At 40.3% G+C, this 17,667-nt stretch overlaps 2 protein-coding genes across 2 annotated transcripts; both read right to left on the bottom strand.

Annotated features, from left to right (window-relative positions):
- Positions 1 to 935: 935 nt before the first annotated feature.
- Positions 936 to 7,114, bottom strand: LOC145495291 (uncharacterized). Its single transcript, XM_081474887.1, has 2 exons — positions 4,905 to 7,114; positions 936 to 4,459 (listed from the first exon to the last, which is right to left on the bottom strand). Exons 1-2 carry the CDS (start codon positions 5,017 to 5,019, stop codon positions 3,525 to 3,527), a joined length of 1,050 nt encoding a protein of 349 aa, XP_081331013.1. The 5' UTR covers positions 5,020 to 7,114; the 3' UTR covers positions 936 to 3,524.
- A 1,480-nt stretch (positions 7,115 to 8,594) lies between these two features.
- On the bottom strand, positions 8,595 to 12,614 carry LOC145495057 (uncharacterized). Its single transcript, XM_081474633.1, has 2 exons — positions 11,170 to 12,614; positions 8,595 to 11,012 (listed from the first exon to the last, which is right to left on the bottom strand). The coding sequence occupies exons 1-2, from the start codon at positions 11,252 to 11,254 to the stop codon at positions 9,997 to 9,999; spliced, it is 1,101 nt and encodes a 366-aa protein (XP_081330759.1). The 5' UTR covers positions 11,255 to 12,614; the 3' UTR covers positions 8,595 to 9,996.
- Between the last annotated feature and the right edge of the window lie 5,053 nt (positions 12,615 to 17,667).

Below are 17,667 nucleotides of genomic sequence, written 5' to 3'. Positions count from 1 at the left end.
AACGCTGATTGCGTGACTTGAAACAAAGTGATACATATAATTATCTTAGAACGTTTTGGGACAGATGCTTGCTTCAAACATATATTTTAAAAGTATTTATAATTTATATATTTCCTAAAAAATAGTACCAGAATACGGTGATAAGAACCGCGATGCTGTGAAGTCTATAGGCTAGAAAGGAAGTTGCAACAATGGCGACCTTCTCTTCCAGTGAACTTGCAGTTTGTCATTCGTAATAGCCATATTTCATGATAATTTCAGTACACTACTGAAGAATTACTGTATTACTTAGCACAACAGTTAACATAAAGTTAAACCCGACACATAAAACAGTCAAACCCGACCTGATATGATCGGGGTCTGATATGGTACGTTGGGGTCAGATATGGTAGGTCGGGGTCTCGTATTGTATGTTGGGGTCTGATATGGGGGGCCTGATATGGTAGGCCACGTTCCAACTCTAATAGAGGAAGAGAGCACCGAATATAATAGTGTTAGTACCCGTAATAATGAAGAAAACACCAAACAAAGTTAGAACCGAATATAACGAAGAAAGCACCGAATATAATAAAGACAGCACCGAATATAATGAAAAAAGCACCGAATATAACGAAAAAAGCACCGAATATAACGAGGGAAGCACCGAATATAATGGAATAAGCACCGAATATAATGAAGACGGCACCGCATATAAAGACATAAGCACCGAGTATAATGGAATAAGCACCGAGTATACTGAGTTAATCACCGAATATAATAACATAACTACTCAATATAATGACATAACCACCCAACCACCCAAGACAGTTCTGGCGTTCCATAGAGTCTCTATAATTTCGCTCGTTTGGATTGTTTCGTTGTTTTCGTTTCGGTGGTTTCGTTTCGCTCGTTTCGTTTCGTTATTTCGGGCTTTAGTACATGCCGAGGAAACCTGTCAAGGGATGGTGCGCAAAAAATCGTTCAGACTGTCGCGTGAGACTTCAGGAAAAACACGCTATTATAGCACGATACAAATCAACTAGAATTGTTTCATATAGTGGTGAAAGTTTTCACAAAGGTCTCAAAATCTGAATAAGGGTCGTGTGCTAATATATAGAGTTAGCACTGAGACACTGAACAACAGTTTAAGATTATGCTGATCCTGTATCTAGAAGTGGACTAGCTTTATCGACTTAAACATCAGCCACCGGCCTTGAAGACGATTGGTCTTAATCTAAACAGCAGACATGTTGCTGAATGGATCTTCCCCTGAATACGAATTCTGAACGGGAGGTTGGGCAAAAATAGCTTTCAAAAAACACGGAAGTTTTACAGACGGGCAAACGTTTTGAACTGAACTTCGTTCTAAAGAAATTTTCCTCTGGATGGTCAAACCTGGTGGTTAAAATAATCCTTACAGTGCCCGGCCCTTAATAAACCCCTGAAATTTTGGTTAGCAATGTATATTTCCTGCTAATGAGCTTCGTTGATAGACCTGAAATGACTGAGAGCGCACCCGGTTTTAAGCTGATAATAATCATAGAGACATATTCGTACTCGGTAGAACGAATCATGAAAGTTGTGCAGTTAGCCGTACCTTAATGGCGTCCATAATTTGATCTGCTTGCCAACCAGACACGGAGTCCTTGGATGATAGCTTTTGCTCGTGTGGAAAATTTGGCCACGTTTGAATAGCGTCGCGCACAGATGATGTCAGGAGAATTTAGCCTCAGGAGTGACTCGGATAAACAAACTATTCCCAGCATGGGATGCTTGTTTGAGAGCAACGAATGGAACAACGGCGTCCGTGAGCTCTTTAGGGCGATACTCGGCGATTAATTGCGCAATAGGCCCTTTGCAGCTAAGCCATCACGTGACCTATTTTTCATAAAATTATGGGCTATAACTTAACGAATGCCAGAAATGGAAAAAGCATGTCGAAAACATCAAAATGGCCAAGTTTGAGGCCCCCACTATTAAAGGAGGAGATTTTATGACGGTCCGAATTTTTAAAAGAATAAGAAGATTTGTATGGAAAAAGTTGCTGGAGAACAAGACCTTGCTCTCCAGCAACATTTTACATACAAATTCTCTAAATTTTCCGAAAATTCAAACTGTCGTATAAACTTACTCTTTAATTCCAGGGGCCTCAAACTTGGCCATTTTGGTATTTTCGATGCGCTCTTTCCATTTCTGGCATTCCTTAAGTTATAGCCTATAATATAAAAATTTTCTAGGAAAAATTTGGTCACGTGACCCCAGCTGCAAACGGCCCATTCGATGGCCTCTCTAGCCTAAAATGTTAGAGAGAAAACCCACAACTTGCACCTTGGAATAATAATAATACAGATTTTGTGATGAAGAAAATGAGATTTGAGCGAATTTTGAAAAATTTGTCCTACGGTGTTATTATAACACTGTGGGACAATTTTTTAAAAATTCGCTCAAATCTCGTTTAAACTCTCCAGAATGAGAAAAAATGACACTACTGAATGTTCAAGAGTCTTTATTCGGTAAATTACCCATACATTGAACGAATTTAATGTCAACTCCTGATCTCCATACAAACTGGCGCTGGTGTAAACTGGCGACTCGCTCGCGGGGAGTCGTAGTAATTTATACCTTGAGGCAACAATTTCGTTTGATTTGCCAGTTGGATCCCAAAATTTGCATCTTTAGAATCAAAAAAACTCCCTTTCATTTGATCATTTTGGCCACGTTCTCACCGGCTAGAGTGCTTCACGAGATTTGGTCAATCTAGCAGTAAGCTCTCTTTGAATAACAACAATGGTTGGCTGAAGGTCATTTCGTTGCGCAGACTGGAGCACGAAAAACTTGGTCGTTGTTTATAGGTGGTTGATCTAAGACGAGCCTGACGGGATAAAATGAGATTTGGAATTTGCCTATTTTTTCCCTGGGAAAATGGGATTTAGGTCACTGGAACTGGAATTTATCGCTAAGAAATATATGAGTATATGACTGGGATTTGGGCAAAAAATAGGCTGTGAAATGGGAGTTGTGAACTTCTTGGCCTGGCATGGAAAATGGGATTTATTCCCCCAACCCCATTTTAGGGCCCTTTCTAAGGTGCTTCCGTTTATGGAGTCTGCATTAAAATCTTTTTTTTTCCTTCATTCTTTGTGCTGATTACCTCATCCAGCTATAAGTAATATATGACACACGCGAGAGCGTGCTTTACCATAATTCCAAAGACCAAAAAGAGAGTTGAAAATAGGACAAACCGTGCGGTATTTTTGACGAGTTTGGATATGTTTGGAAATGTGTTAACAACTGTGTTGAGTGTTTGATATATCTTCTCAAAATAGAAAATAAAATTAAGGAGAAATCTGGAGACGAAATCATAAAAAATTTTGTTGGTAAAGTTCAGATCCAAGCAGTGTCACGATTATCATTTCCTTTGTTCAAACTTCACTAATTAGTAACAACATTGAAAGGCAGTTCATTTATTTAATTTACAAAATCCTTTGTTTGATTTCTATATGGCTGGTTGTACTGTGAGTTTGTGCCAGGACAAAACTATTAGACTAGCAGTTCGTGATCGCTTTGACCTTCTCCAAGAGAATAAACTTGAACATAGCTAAATTAAACTTGGTGTCGAGTTCATCTCGATGGAGTTTAAAAGGATGAATAAAGCAGAGGTCGTCGTTCGATAAGTAAACATACCACAAGAACCTGCCATCACTAGTTTCAGGGTCGTTTATGCCCCCAGGGATGTAAGATCCAGGTAGGAGGCCAATGTTTTCGTTTCGTTCCAGAAAACGATTGATAGTGGGTACGGCGATTTCTAGAAAAACTTTCTGTTTGAAAAACGTTTCTGAAATAACTGCGAACAGGTTGGCGTGCTTTCGAGGAATGTACAGAACGTCCGAGCGACCGCCAAAGCATCGCAATGTCCCATTGCTGTTTTTCAAAAGAGTATTTAATAGAAATGTTGCGTTAAATGTTTCGGAAGCGTGGATATTCGATACGTCTTTACAAGCCCTTTGACAACTTTTCAAACCGTACGGAGTGTTCAGCCAGTACCACTGAGTGCTTGCAGGCTCGTTAACCGGATACGAAATAATCGAATAAGATTCCCAAATCATCTCCCGGTCAAAATCCGGGAAGTTCCAGTATTTCAGTATGACGTCATCGCTGATGTACAAATATCCCTGATGACCCGGATGTTGCCGTATTGCCCTGCCAAGACACTCGTAGCCTAGGAAACCTTTGATGATGTCGACTGTGAGAATGTCTGGGCGCGTTGTATTGTGGGGTGGACCGCAGAATAACAGATGCGGGAAAGCAGGTTGATACAGAGCAACAAGATGAGGTATACTGTCGTAGAATGGATAATTGAAGACAATAACAAGCAAGATGTCTTTGAAGGCATCTTTTAAACAAGTTCCATCTTCTTTACCAAGCTGACGGCTTTTATTTTCAAGTTTGTCCACCGTAAAATTTCTAGAGAAAGTAAAACCTTCAGATAAAAGAACAAAAAAAAACAGAATTGAAAATAAACGAAATAAGTTAATTTTGTGAAGATATTTATTATTTACCGATTGATTTTACAATAACAGGTAATCTGTGCGCAGTTTAAAGAGTTCAAAACGTTCCTATATAGGTAAAGCTACAATTCGTCTTTTCAAATATTTTCGAAAGGGAAAAACCAGGAGCAGGTCGAGATGAGAAGATAAAATAAAGAGAGGTGAATTCAAATCTAGATAATATAGAAGATGGACTCTCGAAGGAGAAGTTAATTCTTTAAAAAAAAAAAAAACACGCGTACTTGTAAATGAATCCTTGTCCTTAAGCCTACAACGTCTTAGAACCCATCCAGAAATTCTGATGGGTTACCATCCGTTGATGCAAGAACTTATTTCTTTAATTACATCTTGACTTGTAAGTGAGCTGTGAAAGCTTACCATGCATTACATGTCTTTCTCCTTCCAAATTTTGCTTCAAGATTGTCGATCCCCACGGTACGTTTGCTAAAAGATGAATAAATTCACATATAAATATCTTCACAAACGCCATCATTTTGCTTCTCAAAGATAAAATTCTGTTGCTTGTGCCTGTAAACGGCGAAACCTTTCAATTAGCCACTAATCGAGAAAAAAGCGCTCGCCAAAAGTCGTGAGGGCATTGCACGTGCGGTGTAAATCACGTGCTGTGTTTGCTTGTTTGTAAGTCCAAGATGTGGGAGGAAATCAGGGGAAATTTGTAAATGTCTTTCGAGTCTGCCAAGCGGTCTTATTTTTGGATCTTTACTGTCATGTGTGGGTGGTAAGCCGAGGGGAGTAATGAAATTTCGTCATGTTGTCTTTCTAAACACAGGTTTTCTCCAGTTATGCGTCACGCGCAACGTCTCTGCTTCACGGCACGTGTCACGCGCTCATCTGTACCCAAAACATACGTCACGCACACCTATTTCATCACTCATCACTAAACAGAAAGCCCTTACCTGAGTAAAATACCAAGATCACAATAACTATTATGAATACGAGATACCAATGATATTGGCTGGAGATGTTCTTCTGTAGGCAAAGAAAATATCGGCACAGTTACCACGGTGTTAAGAAGTAATGCTCCTAGTTTCTTAAATACTAGAAACCGAGATAAGTTCGAGCGGTATGGGTCTACTTTGGCGCTATAAAGATTCCATGGAGATGTTATTTACGAGCTGGGGCAGTATACTTGGTATCCGGCCATTAATACATTATTTTCATTTTGTTTCATTTCGTCAAATCTATTTTTCTCCCATTATTTTCAAACTAACTACTCTTCCATCCCTTTTTCTACTATCATAAAAATTTGCAAGCACTATCCCCAATGCAGGCTACTTTTTGAGCCTGCGTTCCTTGTCGGAGGATGACAACCGGAGTCCCAAAACGGAAGGGGGCGTGGAGACGAGCTTAAGAGGAATGAAGAATCATGGGAAAAGCTCTCAGACCTCTACGGGACCTTCACCTTGCAATTATGTCAGCATGTTTAGAATGCATGAAACTTCAATGGGATAATCTCACCTACTAGAAGGCGAGATCTCGAATACAGGTTATATAGTTGTGCACCGTCCAAACGGGTATATTTAAAATACTTCAAGGGAAATAGAGACAAGTTAGTTTTTGTTGGTGTCATTATATGAATGAAAACTTTCTTCGAACACGGGTGTCCAAAGTTAGCACAATTTCATGATCTCAGTTTTTACTTACTTACCGTAAATCCATGTCTGTGGCCCAGCCGCATCATAACAATTTATTATAGCATAAGATAACTCACCTACTGAGCGAAAACAGTTTCAAATCACCATTTTGAATGTAACCAAGCCAAAGTGAACTAACCAGGGGAAGGGCCATGCTTTTCGTAAACTTTCAAAAACAATTCTGGTCATTCTCGTCCCGAGAGGCCGTGATCGTTTTGGTCAGCAACCAAGAAGCGCGAGTCTTAGTGACTGACCAAAAGGATCGCGGCTTCTTAGGACAAAAATGAACCTTAACAGGTACCAAAGGAGCAGGTGCTGGTTTAGAGTCTCTTGTGGCTTGCTTTCAAAAGAGGACCCAAAAAGGTATAACGATATTTAGCGACTGTGGAAATGTCAAATGGAGCGACGCAATTTTCAATCCTTTAAAGGCAACTGGGGCATATCATACTGGGCTATATTCCACCTAGCCTGTGAACAGGCTCCTGATTGGGTTATAATCGGCGAGTGAAGCGAGCAAATAGCGGTCTGTGGAGGAAAAAATGAACCTCATGCTCAGCCTCACCACTATTCAATCCCTCAGGCTGGAGGAATGTGAAAACAAAATGAATCGTGTTTAGGATGGGCGCGAGTAATTTTGTTTTATTCCTGTTTAATATTGAATCAAGTTATTATTCTAATAATTCAAAAATCACCCAGGGCTAGGTTAGCGGGTACATTTAATATTTTATAAGGCAAACAAAGCACGCTATTGTTTATTGGTAAAAGGAAAACTGGTCCACGAGGGATGGAAGATTCTGCTTAACTATGATTGGCCCTTTGAGCGGTCTGAAATTTGCAAGCAGGACTGCTCATAAAGTCTATTCACTTATTTCCTTCTTGTTTTCAAGTAACATCGTTTGCTACTTACATAATTTGAAACATGCTATCCTTCGTGCTCCGCGAGTTCAACTTGTTAGAATGTGGCCTTGAAGTACTTTGTTGTGCGTTTAATAAAAATTATTTATTTATTTATCAGTTAAGTCGTAAAAGAAATCTTTATTGACCTAGCCTGAGCGGCTCTTATTGGAAAAAATACTGTTAGTCTGCTATGCTAGAATATGGACCGAGTCAAAGGTAAAGAAAAAGAATAATTTGACCAATCTCGATACGAAATTATTTTGCTTTGTGACATCTTGCACACACAAATGGTCCTTGATTTCCCGAATAACGTTTCAAGATCGTTTTAAGATCTGCAAGATTTCGGCCCAAATTAACCTACTGTACTGTTAAAAAATAACTCTGGAACGGCGGTAAGGGCCATAAGATAGATCTATTGGTTTGATAACTCTTATACAGACTCCGGCCGATCCGTGTTCGATTTATATCCGATTTTATAGACTTCGTTTCCTGCTCGGGTTTGTACGCTGTTCATAAATCCACCAGACAAGACAATCAACAAAGCCAGCTTTTAACTACAACTATTAAAGTGACATGATTAAATGGCGGCTATAAAAGGATATCCATGAAATAAGTATTAAACAGTCACATAACAAACCTGATCTTTCTCGTGTAACGTCTCGGATGAGAAGTCATTACAATGGTTCTTCGGTAATGATTAAATAGGCCATTTCTGACGGTTACCTTGTGCCTCTCTTTCAAAACGAGTCCGAGCGCTAAACCTTTCATATAAAAAGGAGTTTGATTTAAATGAAAGTAAACCTGCAGGTGGAACTCATTTTCATATGAAAGGCTTCGCACACAGACTCGTTTTGACGCAGAGGTAAAAGGCGAATCGGAAGTGGTCTATCCAAACTTCATTCACTGTGTAATTTCCAGGCGTGTCACTGGCTGATATTAAACGCGTGATACATCCGTACTTCGTACATCACAGGGTAACTATTCATAAAAGAGTCGACCTCGGTGGTGCGCTGAAGGCCGTATATATTACCACTTCATTTAGTCGTCATCAATTCAACCTTTAATTTTATTATCCATGGTCAGGAGAGCTTTGTGAGGCAGAAAAGCTGGCATTCATAATTGTGCTGAGCTGTTCTCTTTTTGGTGGCAATCTGTTATTCAATGATCATAAGACTGTCTCCGCCATTGGGCAAAATGAAACAAACACTAAGTCCTGCTAGAGATGGGGGTTCTATCTTACTCAGTCGGGATCGCCCGCTGTGTCCCGCAAACAAAATAGCTTTGTACACGGTTGTAAAGATTGACCTTTTATGCGTTTATCTGACAAACTCCGAGGCAACAGGTTGACACGGGGTCTCAATGTACGGAAAATGAATTCAGGAAGAACTTTGACGCACATCAATGCGAACATCAGTATAACTTCCAGAAGGATTTTTTAAGAGATTTACTGCCATGTCGCATTCACTTGGGTACATGCGCTTTGTGCTTCTAGTTCACTGAAACACACCTTTTTTTAATTATTGAATGGGACTGTTGAATTCAAGTGAGAAGCAATGTGTATGAAATACACTGGCTTCAGTTCTATACTGCATGAATTGATCGTGTTCGCGACTTAAAGTTCTCTATGATAATGAGGGGAATTTAGTGGTAGTTTTAGTCACAAACTGTACTAACTTGCAATTGGCTAAAGCAAATACTCAAATGGCCAAAAGAACAGGCAATTTAGGGAATAGTTGAGGGGAGAGCAAACAGTAATTGACGGTATTTTTTCCAAGACTTAAGGAGAGAATTTGAAAAGGTCTGACCGACTTCTTCAATTTGAGACAAAAACCTCAGGGTAATGTTGCCATTTGAAATAGCTTCAGTGCAGTAGAATATACTTTGTACCAAAGCTAGGCCATTATCGTAGGTTGCCCCGTAGGTTTAATAGTACAGAATTATTTTCTCATTCTCTGAAAATGCATCAAATGTTTTCCGTCCACACTACGAAAACGCGCGCAACAATCACTGATCATTTTGGATTTATGTTTGAGGAAAATTCGCTCAGGGAAATCACTTAATTATCGTGACGCCATTGTTTTCAAAATGTTATCCGTCCACACGAAAACGAAAAGCCGGTGTTTTCAAATTCCTCCGCTTTGAAGAGCGTTTTCGAAAAGCCCCGTTTTCGTGACGGATTAGCGTGGACGGTATGTCAAACCGTAGAAATAAAGCTTCGTTTTCAAATTTCTCCGACTTGGTGTCGACGCTGCCTCAATAGGTCCTTTGCAGGATCCGGTCACATGGTACGGAATTAATTACGCTGGAACGCAAGTTACGCAAGTTAAATGTATGTACGCCTTTTAAGAACTATTTTACAAGGGTAAGTCACAATGTCAACACAAGAAATAGATTTTCCTCGATCGAACTGCCGAAAATGAACTTGGAGTTTGGCCGTCGGAGTTTTTCGTTTTTAGGGGCTTCAATTTTTAACAGTTTACCGGCGGACATAAGAACTCTGAACTCTAGGCTTTTATTTAGGCAAAAGGCCAACGAACATTTTCACTTGTAATTTTTAATCGTGAGTTTTTATATGTTTTCCAATGTACGTAGTTTTGCCTTTTTAACTTTTTACCTTTTTTAAATTTTTAAATTTTTAAATCTTACAGGACCCCATTGATAACAGTACTTTATAGTACTGATGGGTTAATCCTGTCTAAAGATTCGTTTATTATTATTATTATTATTATTATTATTACTTCCAAAACAAAGGAACTCGTATCAGTCCAGCCCGACTTTCCTTTGTTTTGGAAGTCCCACTGTGTAACTTGCGTCCCAGCGTAATTAATTCAGTACCATGTCACCGGATCCTGCAAAGGGCCTATTGCCGGCTCTAAAGACGTTACAGTGGTCTAGCTATACAATTCTTAAAACCCCAATTAAGTTGACTGATTGTCTAAATTCAAGAGTTTTGGTTTACAGTTCGTTAACGTTCTGACCTTCTCTATGAGAATGAACTTTAACATAATCAAGTTAAACTTGCTGTCGAGTTCCTGCTGATGAAGTTTAAAGGGATGAATGAACCATAACTTGTTTTTCGGAAAATAAACAAACCAGAAAAATCTGCTGTCTGTCACTCGAGGGTCACCTCGTCTGACATCCCCAGGGATGTAATAGCCAGGAAGGTGACCTATGATCTCGTTTCTCTCCAGAAAGCGAATCATGGTGGGTATGGCAATTTCTAGGAAAACTTTACGCTCGTAAAACGTTTCTGAAAGGATGGAAAACGCTTTCGCGTGCTTTTGAGGTATGTATAAGATATCTGAGCGACCGCTGAAGCATCGCAGTGTTCCGTTACTGTTCTTAAAGAGAGTGTTTAAATGATATTTTACGTTGAGTTTCTTCGGCCCGAAGTTCATGTTCGCGACATCTTCGCAAGCTCTTCGGCAGTTGTTCAAACCGTATGGCGAAACCCACCAGTACCAATTGGTGCTCGCAGGCTCGTAAACCGGAGTTGAACCGAACGAAAACGACGATTCCCAAATCTTTTCCCGGTCAAAGTCCGGGAAATTCCAGTAATTCAATATGACGTCATCGCTGATGTAAAAATATCCTTTATATCCCGGATGTTCTCTTATTGCTCGACCAAGGCACTCGTATCCCAGAATGCCTTTGTAGATATCAACCGTGAGAATACCTGGATGCGTGGTATTGTGGGGCGGACCGCAGAATAACAGATGAGGGAAAGCAGGTTTGTACAGAGCAACAAGATGAGGTATACTGTCGTAGAATGGATAATTGTAGACAACAACGAGTAAAATGTCTTTAAAAATGTCCTTTAAACACGGGCTGGTATTTTCCTTATTAAGCTGACGGCTTTGATTTGGAGCAGCCTTGTTAAGAGAGCGCAGATCTCGAGGTTTCTCCACATTAAGGTTTCTTGTGCAACTGTAACCTTAAATAAAAGTAAGAGAAGAGTCAAACACACAAGTTCGTTCCCAGGGTCTCACGGTCTTAAATCCAAGACGGTGGATGGGAACACCTGGGGAGTCCCTGGAACGAGCGTAACATTAAGAATCATATTTATTTATCAGTAGAACACAAGTTCTTACCTGAATAAATTGTCAGGATAACCATAGTGATTGCACACGCAAGACATAGCAAGAAACGCCTTGATACCGAGCTCTGTGCTGACATGCAGCCGGTGACATTTTTCTGCGAATAAAGCAAAAGACAGTGTTCAGCATTCAAAGGTCTAAGTCTCAGTTCTCCTTACTGAATTTCATACATTTCTTTTAATGTTAGTTCTAAGAATTTCGTGGTCAATCAAAACAATATTCTGGCCTTGGCGGATTATTCGTTTATAGCCTTCCGGGGAGAGAAGGGTACGGTGTGTGGGGTAAAGTTACATGTGAGATGGGCTTTGATACTCGTCGTGTCATTTAGGGGTACAAATTTGGGCAAATTGGTCTAACATATGTGGATATTGGTTTCACATAGGTTTTCAGGAGAGTACGCCAATGTTTTTACCCATCAAGATATCTGCAAGAGCCGCTCATAACGAAATAAAGGAAAAACACGCTGTCATACTGTGTTGATACTTAGATCAACCAGGCATGAAATTTTTAAATTTCTTTGTTGATAAAGAAAAGCATTCGAGAACGGTGCCCTTGCTTTCATGTAAGTTGCAGTAGCTTTTATATGCCTGCCTGCTTTAAATCCGTTCAGGGGCCTAGATGATATTTTATGGCGAGCATACCTGCCCCTACAATATCGGAGACCCCGGGGTCTTGATTACTACTAGTCCCCCATCCCTCCTGCCTTTATGTATATGACAAAGCGGTGCTGTGGTCAGTAGGGAGAGTTTGGCTATGGATCACTCTTGGAAATTTAACCTTTAATTGAAATCAATTTTAAATTCTACTGTCTCTTTAAGAATTATTCAAACTATGATGGTACCCATGGGGGGAGGGGGACAGGCGGTAGGCCTAAACACAGTCACTAAAATAAAGCCGCTGTGAAGCTAAGTTGAACATCAAATAAATTCTAGTGATGAACACACCATGGTCACAAAGCCGTTTAGCACTGAACAATGATAGTTTCGGTGAATCAATTTGACGGCAAATCTTAAAAAGAAAAATTAATTTTTAAATCTGTAATTGAAACGAAGTGACTGCCGTAAACAGTTATATTTATCGTACCTTTATGGCTTCCAGTTCTTCTCAGGATGTAGCGAAACTTAATTTCATCTAGCGCCTCGCGACCCGTTTGTAAACTGTTGACCTGCTCTAGCTACCCACAAGGCTTCAGAATTCAGGTGGCCACAGTCTTGCCGGCCGCAGGGCAGCTTGGGACCTCTGGTGGCCGATTGTCTGCCATAGAAAATTCCTCAGTTGAATTTCGCCATTTTAAGCGCAATTATGTTTTGTCGTCTTTTAGCGCTTTCAGTCTCAGTTGCAACAGTTTATAATAATCATTCTCCTTACCAGCGTTCTTACATTTCGTTTGACGTTAATTTTAAGAATTTAGCTCCATATGTTTATCTCCTTAATTCGGGGCGCAGAGTCCAGCCATGTTGTAACTCTTAGCTCACCGCGCCTCCCACAACTATCTGACTAAAATATAATACAGTAGTTATCAGTTTTGTCTACTAAGAAAAACGGATATGAAAGACTTTTTACTGGCAGATTTTAATTTCCACCGTGGCGTTGAAAACATCCTTAGAATCAGCTATAAATGTCGCCTCACAAAATGATACAGTCCTTTTTTTGATGAAAGCGAAGAAATAATAGCAATAATTCGGAAATTAATTTTAAGGGAAGAAATCAGCCGCTTCTTTCTGATTTTCCACTGGAATAAATTTCCGAGAAGTTTGTTCAAAAAGACTTGATTTGGATGGCCCATTTCAGTGGCGGAAGCAGACCTTGAGCTAAGGAGGGGTCCGGTTTTGTTTAGCTTGCCCTGCCAGCCTTTCTCCCTTCTGTGATTTTCTTTTTTTCTTTTTTTTTACCCGAAATAAGGGGGGCGCCCCTTCCCTAGATCACCCACTGCATTTTGTATCAAAAGCCGAAACCAATTAGCATCTATCAATAATTCATATGATAAACGAAAGTTTTATTCTCGCTAAAGCTAGCAGAAGTTAATTCGATGATGTTAACTTATTCCCCAGGGAAAATTTGTCCGACGAGTGTTTCAAATACTCGTAATAGTACAATTTAATTTGCTCAAATTTCAAAAGAAGAACTTTCCATCAAACAAACTTCTGAGACTTTAAAATTTCGGAAAAGTTAAATAAAGTTCCTTATATATGGGCCTGTCCACAATATGCCAAAGAAATTTGAAAAAGGTGTTTTCACTCTGAAAACATATCAATTTTTTTCCGTTCATAATACACCGGAGAAATTTGAAAACGCAACAATCACCGGTCATTTTGGAGTTGTACTTGAGGAAAACTCTAGCAGGGAAATCACACGATTTTCGTGATGTCATCGCTTTCAAAAAGCTTCATATTCAAAAAATTTTCCGTGTACACTAAAAGCCGGTGTTTTCAAATTCCTCCGGTTTAAAAAGCGTTTTTTGAAAACTCCGTTGTCGTGACGGATTAATGTGGACGGTATGCGGCCTAACCATAGAAATAAAGCTGCGTTTTAAAATTCCTCCGGTTTAAAGAGCATTCTCGAAACGCTCCATTTTCCTGACGGATTAGTGTGCCCCGTAGAAATGAAGCCGCATGTTCCGTGTTCACTGAAATTTTCTCCGCCAAAGTGTCGACGGGGCGTAACATCTGCTTGCTTTCGATTGCTTCGCAACGTTATAGCTTGTTCATGTACCGAAATGTGGCAAGACTTTTAAAATGTCCATGAATAAGGTTGATCGTCCGACTGATTTTAATTTAAATTGAAAACACATTTTTTTCCAACTTACAGTAGAATTAAATAGAATCAACCTCTGTTTTTGACTTGTCTGTTATATTGATACCGTCAGACTAATTTATCTTTCATTTTTTTAATTTAAAATATGAGAATGGTTGTCGGTTTGTTTAAGTTTTGCGATACTTCTGCGTTTTAATACTGAAGCTGTCGTGTATTTAGCAGATTTTTTGTGTTTGCATCGATTTCGCTCTGAAAATATCATGTTCACACGATTTAAAGTGTCAAGGGATTTACGTACGTAATGAGACAGCATTTAACTTATATAGAATTCCAAAAGTGAAATACACGTGCGTAGATTTGGACAGGGCTTAAACTAGCATCTTTAAAAAGCTCAATAAAACACTGTTTGGGATCCCGACACCGCAAGAACACGCGTGAGATAAGACAATTGACATGGGCGAGAATCTCCAACCCAAGCACATTACAAATCGATAGACTATTCACAAGTGAAATACACGTGTGTAAATTTGAGAGACGGCCAAAACTAGCATCTTTAAAAGATGTGTAGATTAGGGGGAGGGCCAAAACAAGCATCTTTAACAAGCCAAGTAAGAATCATTTGGGATCCTGTGTGCGTCATCGCTAAATGTGCAAAGAAACGCGGGGGAAAAGAAAATTAACATGGGCGAGAGTCTTCAACCCAAGCACTGTCCAAATCGATAGAATTCCACAAGTGAAATACACGTGTGTAGATTATGGGGAAGGCCAAAACTAGCATTTTTAAGAAGCCAAGTAGGCGTAGCTTGGGATTCCAACACAAAAACGCGAGTGTGCCGCATCGCTAAACGCGTGGAAAATCGCGGAAGAAGAGAAGAGAAAATTGACATTGGCGAGAATCTTCAACCCAAGCATTGTCCAATTCGATAGAATTCCGCAAGTGAAATACATGTGTGTAGATTTCGGAGAGGGCCAAAACTAACATCTTTAAAAAGCCCAGCAACCATCGTTTGGGATCCCGACACCAGAAACGCGAGTGTGGCGCGTCGCTAAACGTGCAAGAATACGCTGGAAATAACACAATTGACATGGGCGAGAATCTCCAACCCAAGCACTATCCAAATCAATAGACTATTCACAAGTGAAAAAAACGTGTGTAAATTTGAGAGAGGGCCAAAACCAGCATCTTTAAAAAGCCAAGTAAACATAGCTTGGTATCCCCACACCAAAAACGCAACTGTGCCGCATCGCTAAACGCTAAAATTGACATGGGCGAGAATCTTCAACCCAAGCACTGTCCAACTCGATAAAATTCCAAGAGTGAAATACTCGTGTGTAGATTAGGAGTGCTAAAACTAGCATCTTTAAAAAGCCAAGTAAGCATCGTTTGGGATCCTGACACAAAAAACGCGAGTGTGCCGCATCGCTGAACACGCGAAAACACGCGGGGGAAAAGAAAATTAACATGGGCGAGAGTCTTCAACCCTAGCACTGTCTAAATCGATAGAATTCCACAAGTGCAATAATTGTGTGTAGATTATGGGGAAGGCCAAAACTAGCATCTTTAAGAAGTCAAGTAGGCATAGCTTGGGATCCCAACACAAAAACGCGAGTGTGCCGCATTGCTAAACGCGTGGAAAATTGAGGAAGAAGAGAAAATTGACATCGGCGAGAATCTTCAACTCAAGCGCTGTCCAATTCGATAGAATTCCGCAAGTGAAATACATGTGTGTAGATTTCGGGGAGGGCCAAAACTAGCATCTTTAAAAAGCCCAGTAAGCATCGTTTGAAATCCCGACACCAAAAACGCGAGTGTGCCGCGTCGCTAAACGTTTAAGAACACGCGATACGAAAGAAAATTGACATAGGCGAGAATCTCCAACCCAAGCACATTACAAATCGATAAACTATTCACAAGTGAAATACACGTGTGTAAATTTGAGAGAGGGCCAAAACTAGCATCTTTAAAAGGTCAAGTAAGCATAGTTTGGGATCCTGACACCAAAAACGAGCGTGTGCCGCATCGCTAATCGCGTGGAAAATTGCGGGAGAAAAAAAATTGACATGGGCGAGAATCTTTAACCCAAGCGCTGTCCAAATCGATAAAATTCCACAAGTGAAATAATAGTGCGTAGATTAGGGGGAGGGCCAAAACTAGCATCTTTGAAAAGCCAAGTAAGTATCGTTTGGGATCCTGACACCAAAAATGCAAGTGTGTCGCATCACTAAATGGGTGAGAACACGCAAGAGAAAAGAAAATTGAACTGGGTCAGAATCTCCAACCCAAGAACTGTACAATTCGAAAGACTTCTATGAGTTAAATACACGTGTGTAGGTTTGAGGGAAGGCCATAACTAGCATCTTTGAAAATTCAAGTAAGCATAGTTTGAAATCCCCACACCGAGAACGCGAGTGTGCCACATCGCTAAACGAGGGAAAACACGCGGGAGAAAAGGAAATTGACATGGGCGAGAAACTTCAACCGAAGCACTATCCAAATCAACAGAATTCTACAAGGGAAATACACATGTGTAGATTTGGGGGAGGGCCAAAACTAGCGTCTTCAAAAAGCCCAGTAAGCATCGTTTGGCATCCCCACTCCAAAAACGCGAGTGTGCCACATCGCTAAACGTGCAAGAACACGCGGGAGATAAGAAAATTGACATGGGCGGGTATCTCCAACCTAAGCACATTCCACATCGATAGACTATTTACAAGTGGAATATACCAGTGTAGATTTTGGGGGAGGGCCAAAACTAGCATCTTTAAAAAGCCAAGTAAACATTGTTTGGGATCCTGACACCAAAAACGCAATGGTGCCCCATCGCTAAACGGGCGAGAGCACACAAGAGAAAAGAAAATTGAAATGGGCGAGAATCTCCAACCCAAGAACTGTCCAATTCGATAGACTTCTATGAGTTAAATACGTGTGTAAATTTGAGGGAACGCAAAAACTAGCATCTTTAAAAAGCCAAGTAAGCATCGTTAGGAATCTCGACACCAAAAACGCGAGTGTGCCGCATCGCTAAACGCGCGAAAACACGCAGGAGAAAAGAAAATGAAATTGGTGAGAATCTTAAACCCCAGAACTGTCCAATTCGTTATACTTCTATGAGTTAAATACACGTGTGTAGATTTGAGGGAAGGCCACAACTAGCATTTTTAAAAAGTCAAGCATAGTTTGGGAACCCCACAACAATAACGCGAGTGTACCGCATAGCTAAACGCGCGAAACCACCGCGCGGAAGAAGAGAAAATTAACATGGGCGAGAGTGTTCCACCCAAGCACTATTCAAATCGATAGAATTCCGTAAGTGAAATACACGTGTGTAGATTTGAGGGAAGGGTGAAAACTAGCATCTTTAAAAAGTCCAGTAAGCATAGTTTGGGATCCCTACACCAAAACCGCGAGTGTGCCACATCGCTAAACGCGCGAAAACGCGCGGGAGAAAAGAAAATTGACATTGGCGAGAATCTTCGACGAAAGCACTGTCCAAATCAATAGAATTCTACAAGTGATATACACGTGTGTAGATTTGGGGAAGGGCGAAAACCAGCATCTTTAAAAAGCCAAGTAAGCATCGTTTGGGATCCCGACACTAAAAACGCAATTTGGCCGCATCGCTAAACGCGCGAGAACACGCAACAGAAAAGAAAACTAAAATGGGCGAGAATCTCCAACCTAAGAACTGTCCAATTCGATAGACTTCTATGAGTTAAATACACGTGTGTAGATTTGAG

The sequence above is a fragment of the Orbicella franksi genome, chromosome 8 (assembly GCF_964199315.1).
Source record: "Orbicella franksi chromosome 8, jaOrbFran1.1, whole genome shotgun sequence".
NCBI classification, from domain to species: domain Eukaryota; kingdom Metazoa; phylum Cnidaria; class Anthozoa; order Scleractinia; family Merulinidae; genus Orbicella; species Orbicella franksi.
The sequence above is the reverse complement of the archived record's forward strand: the minus strand, read 5'-3'. Positions and strand labels throughout refer to the sequence as shown.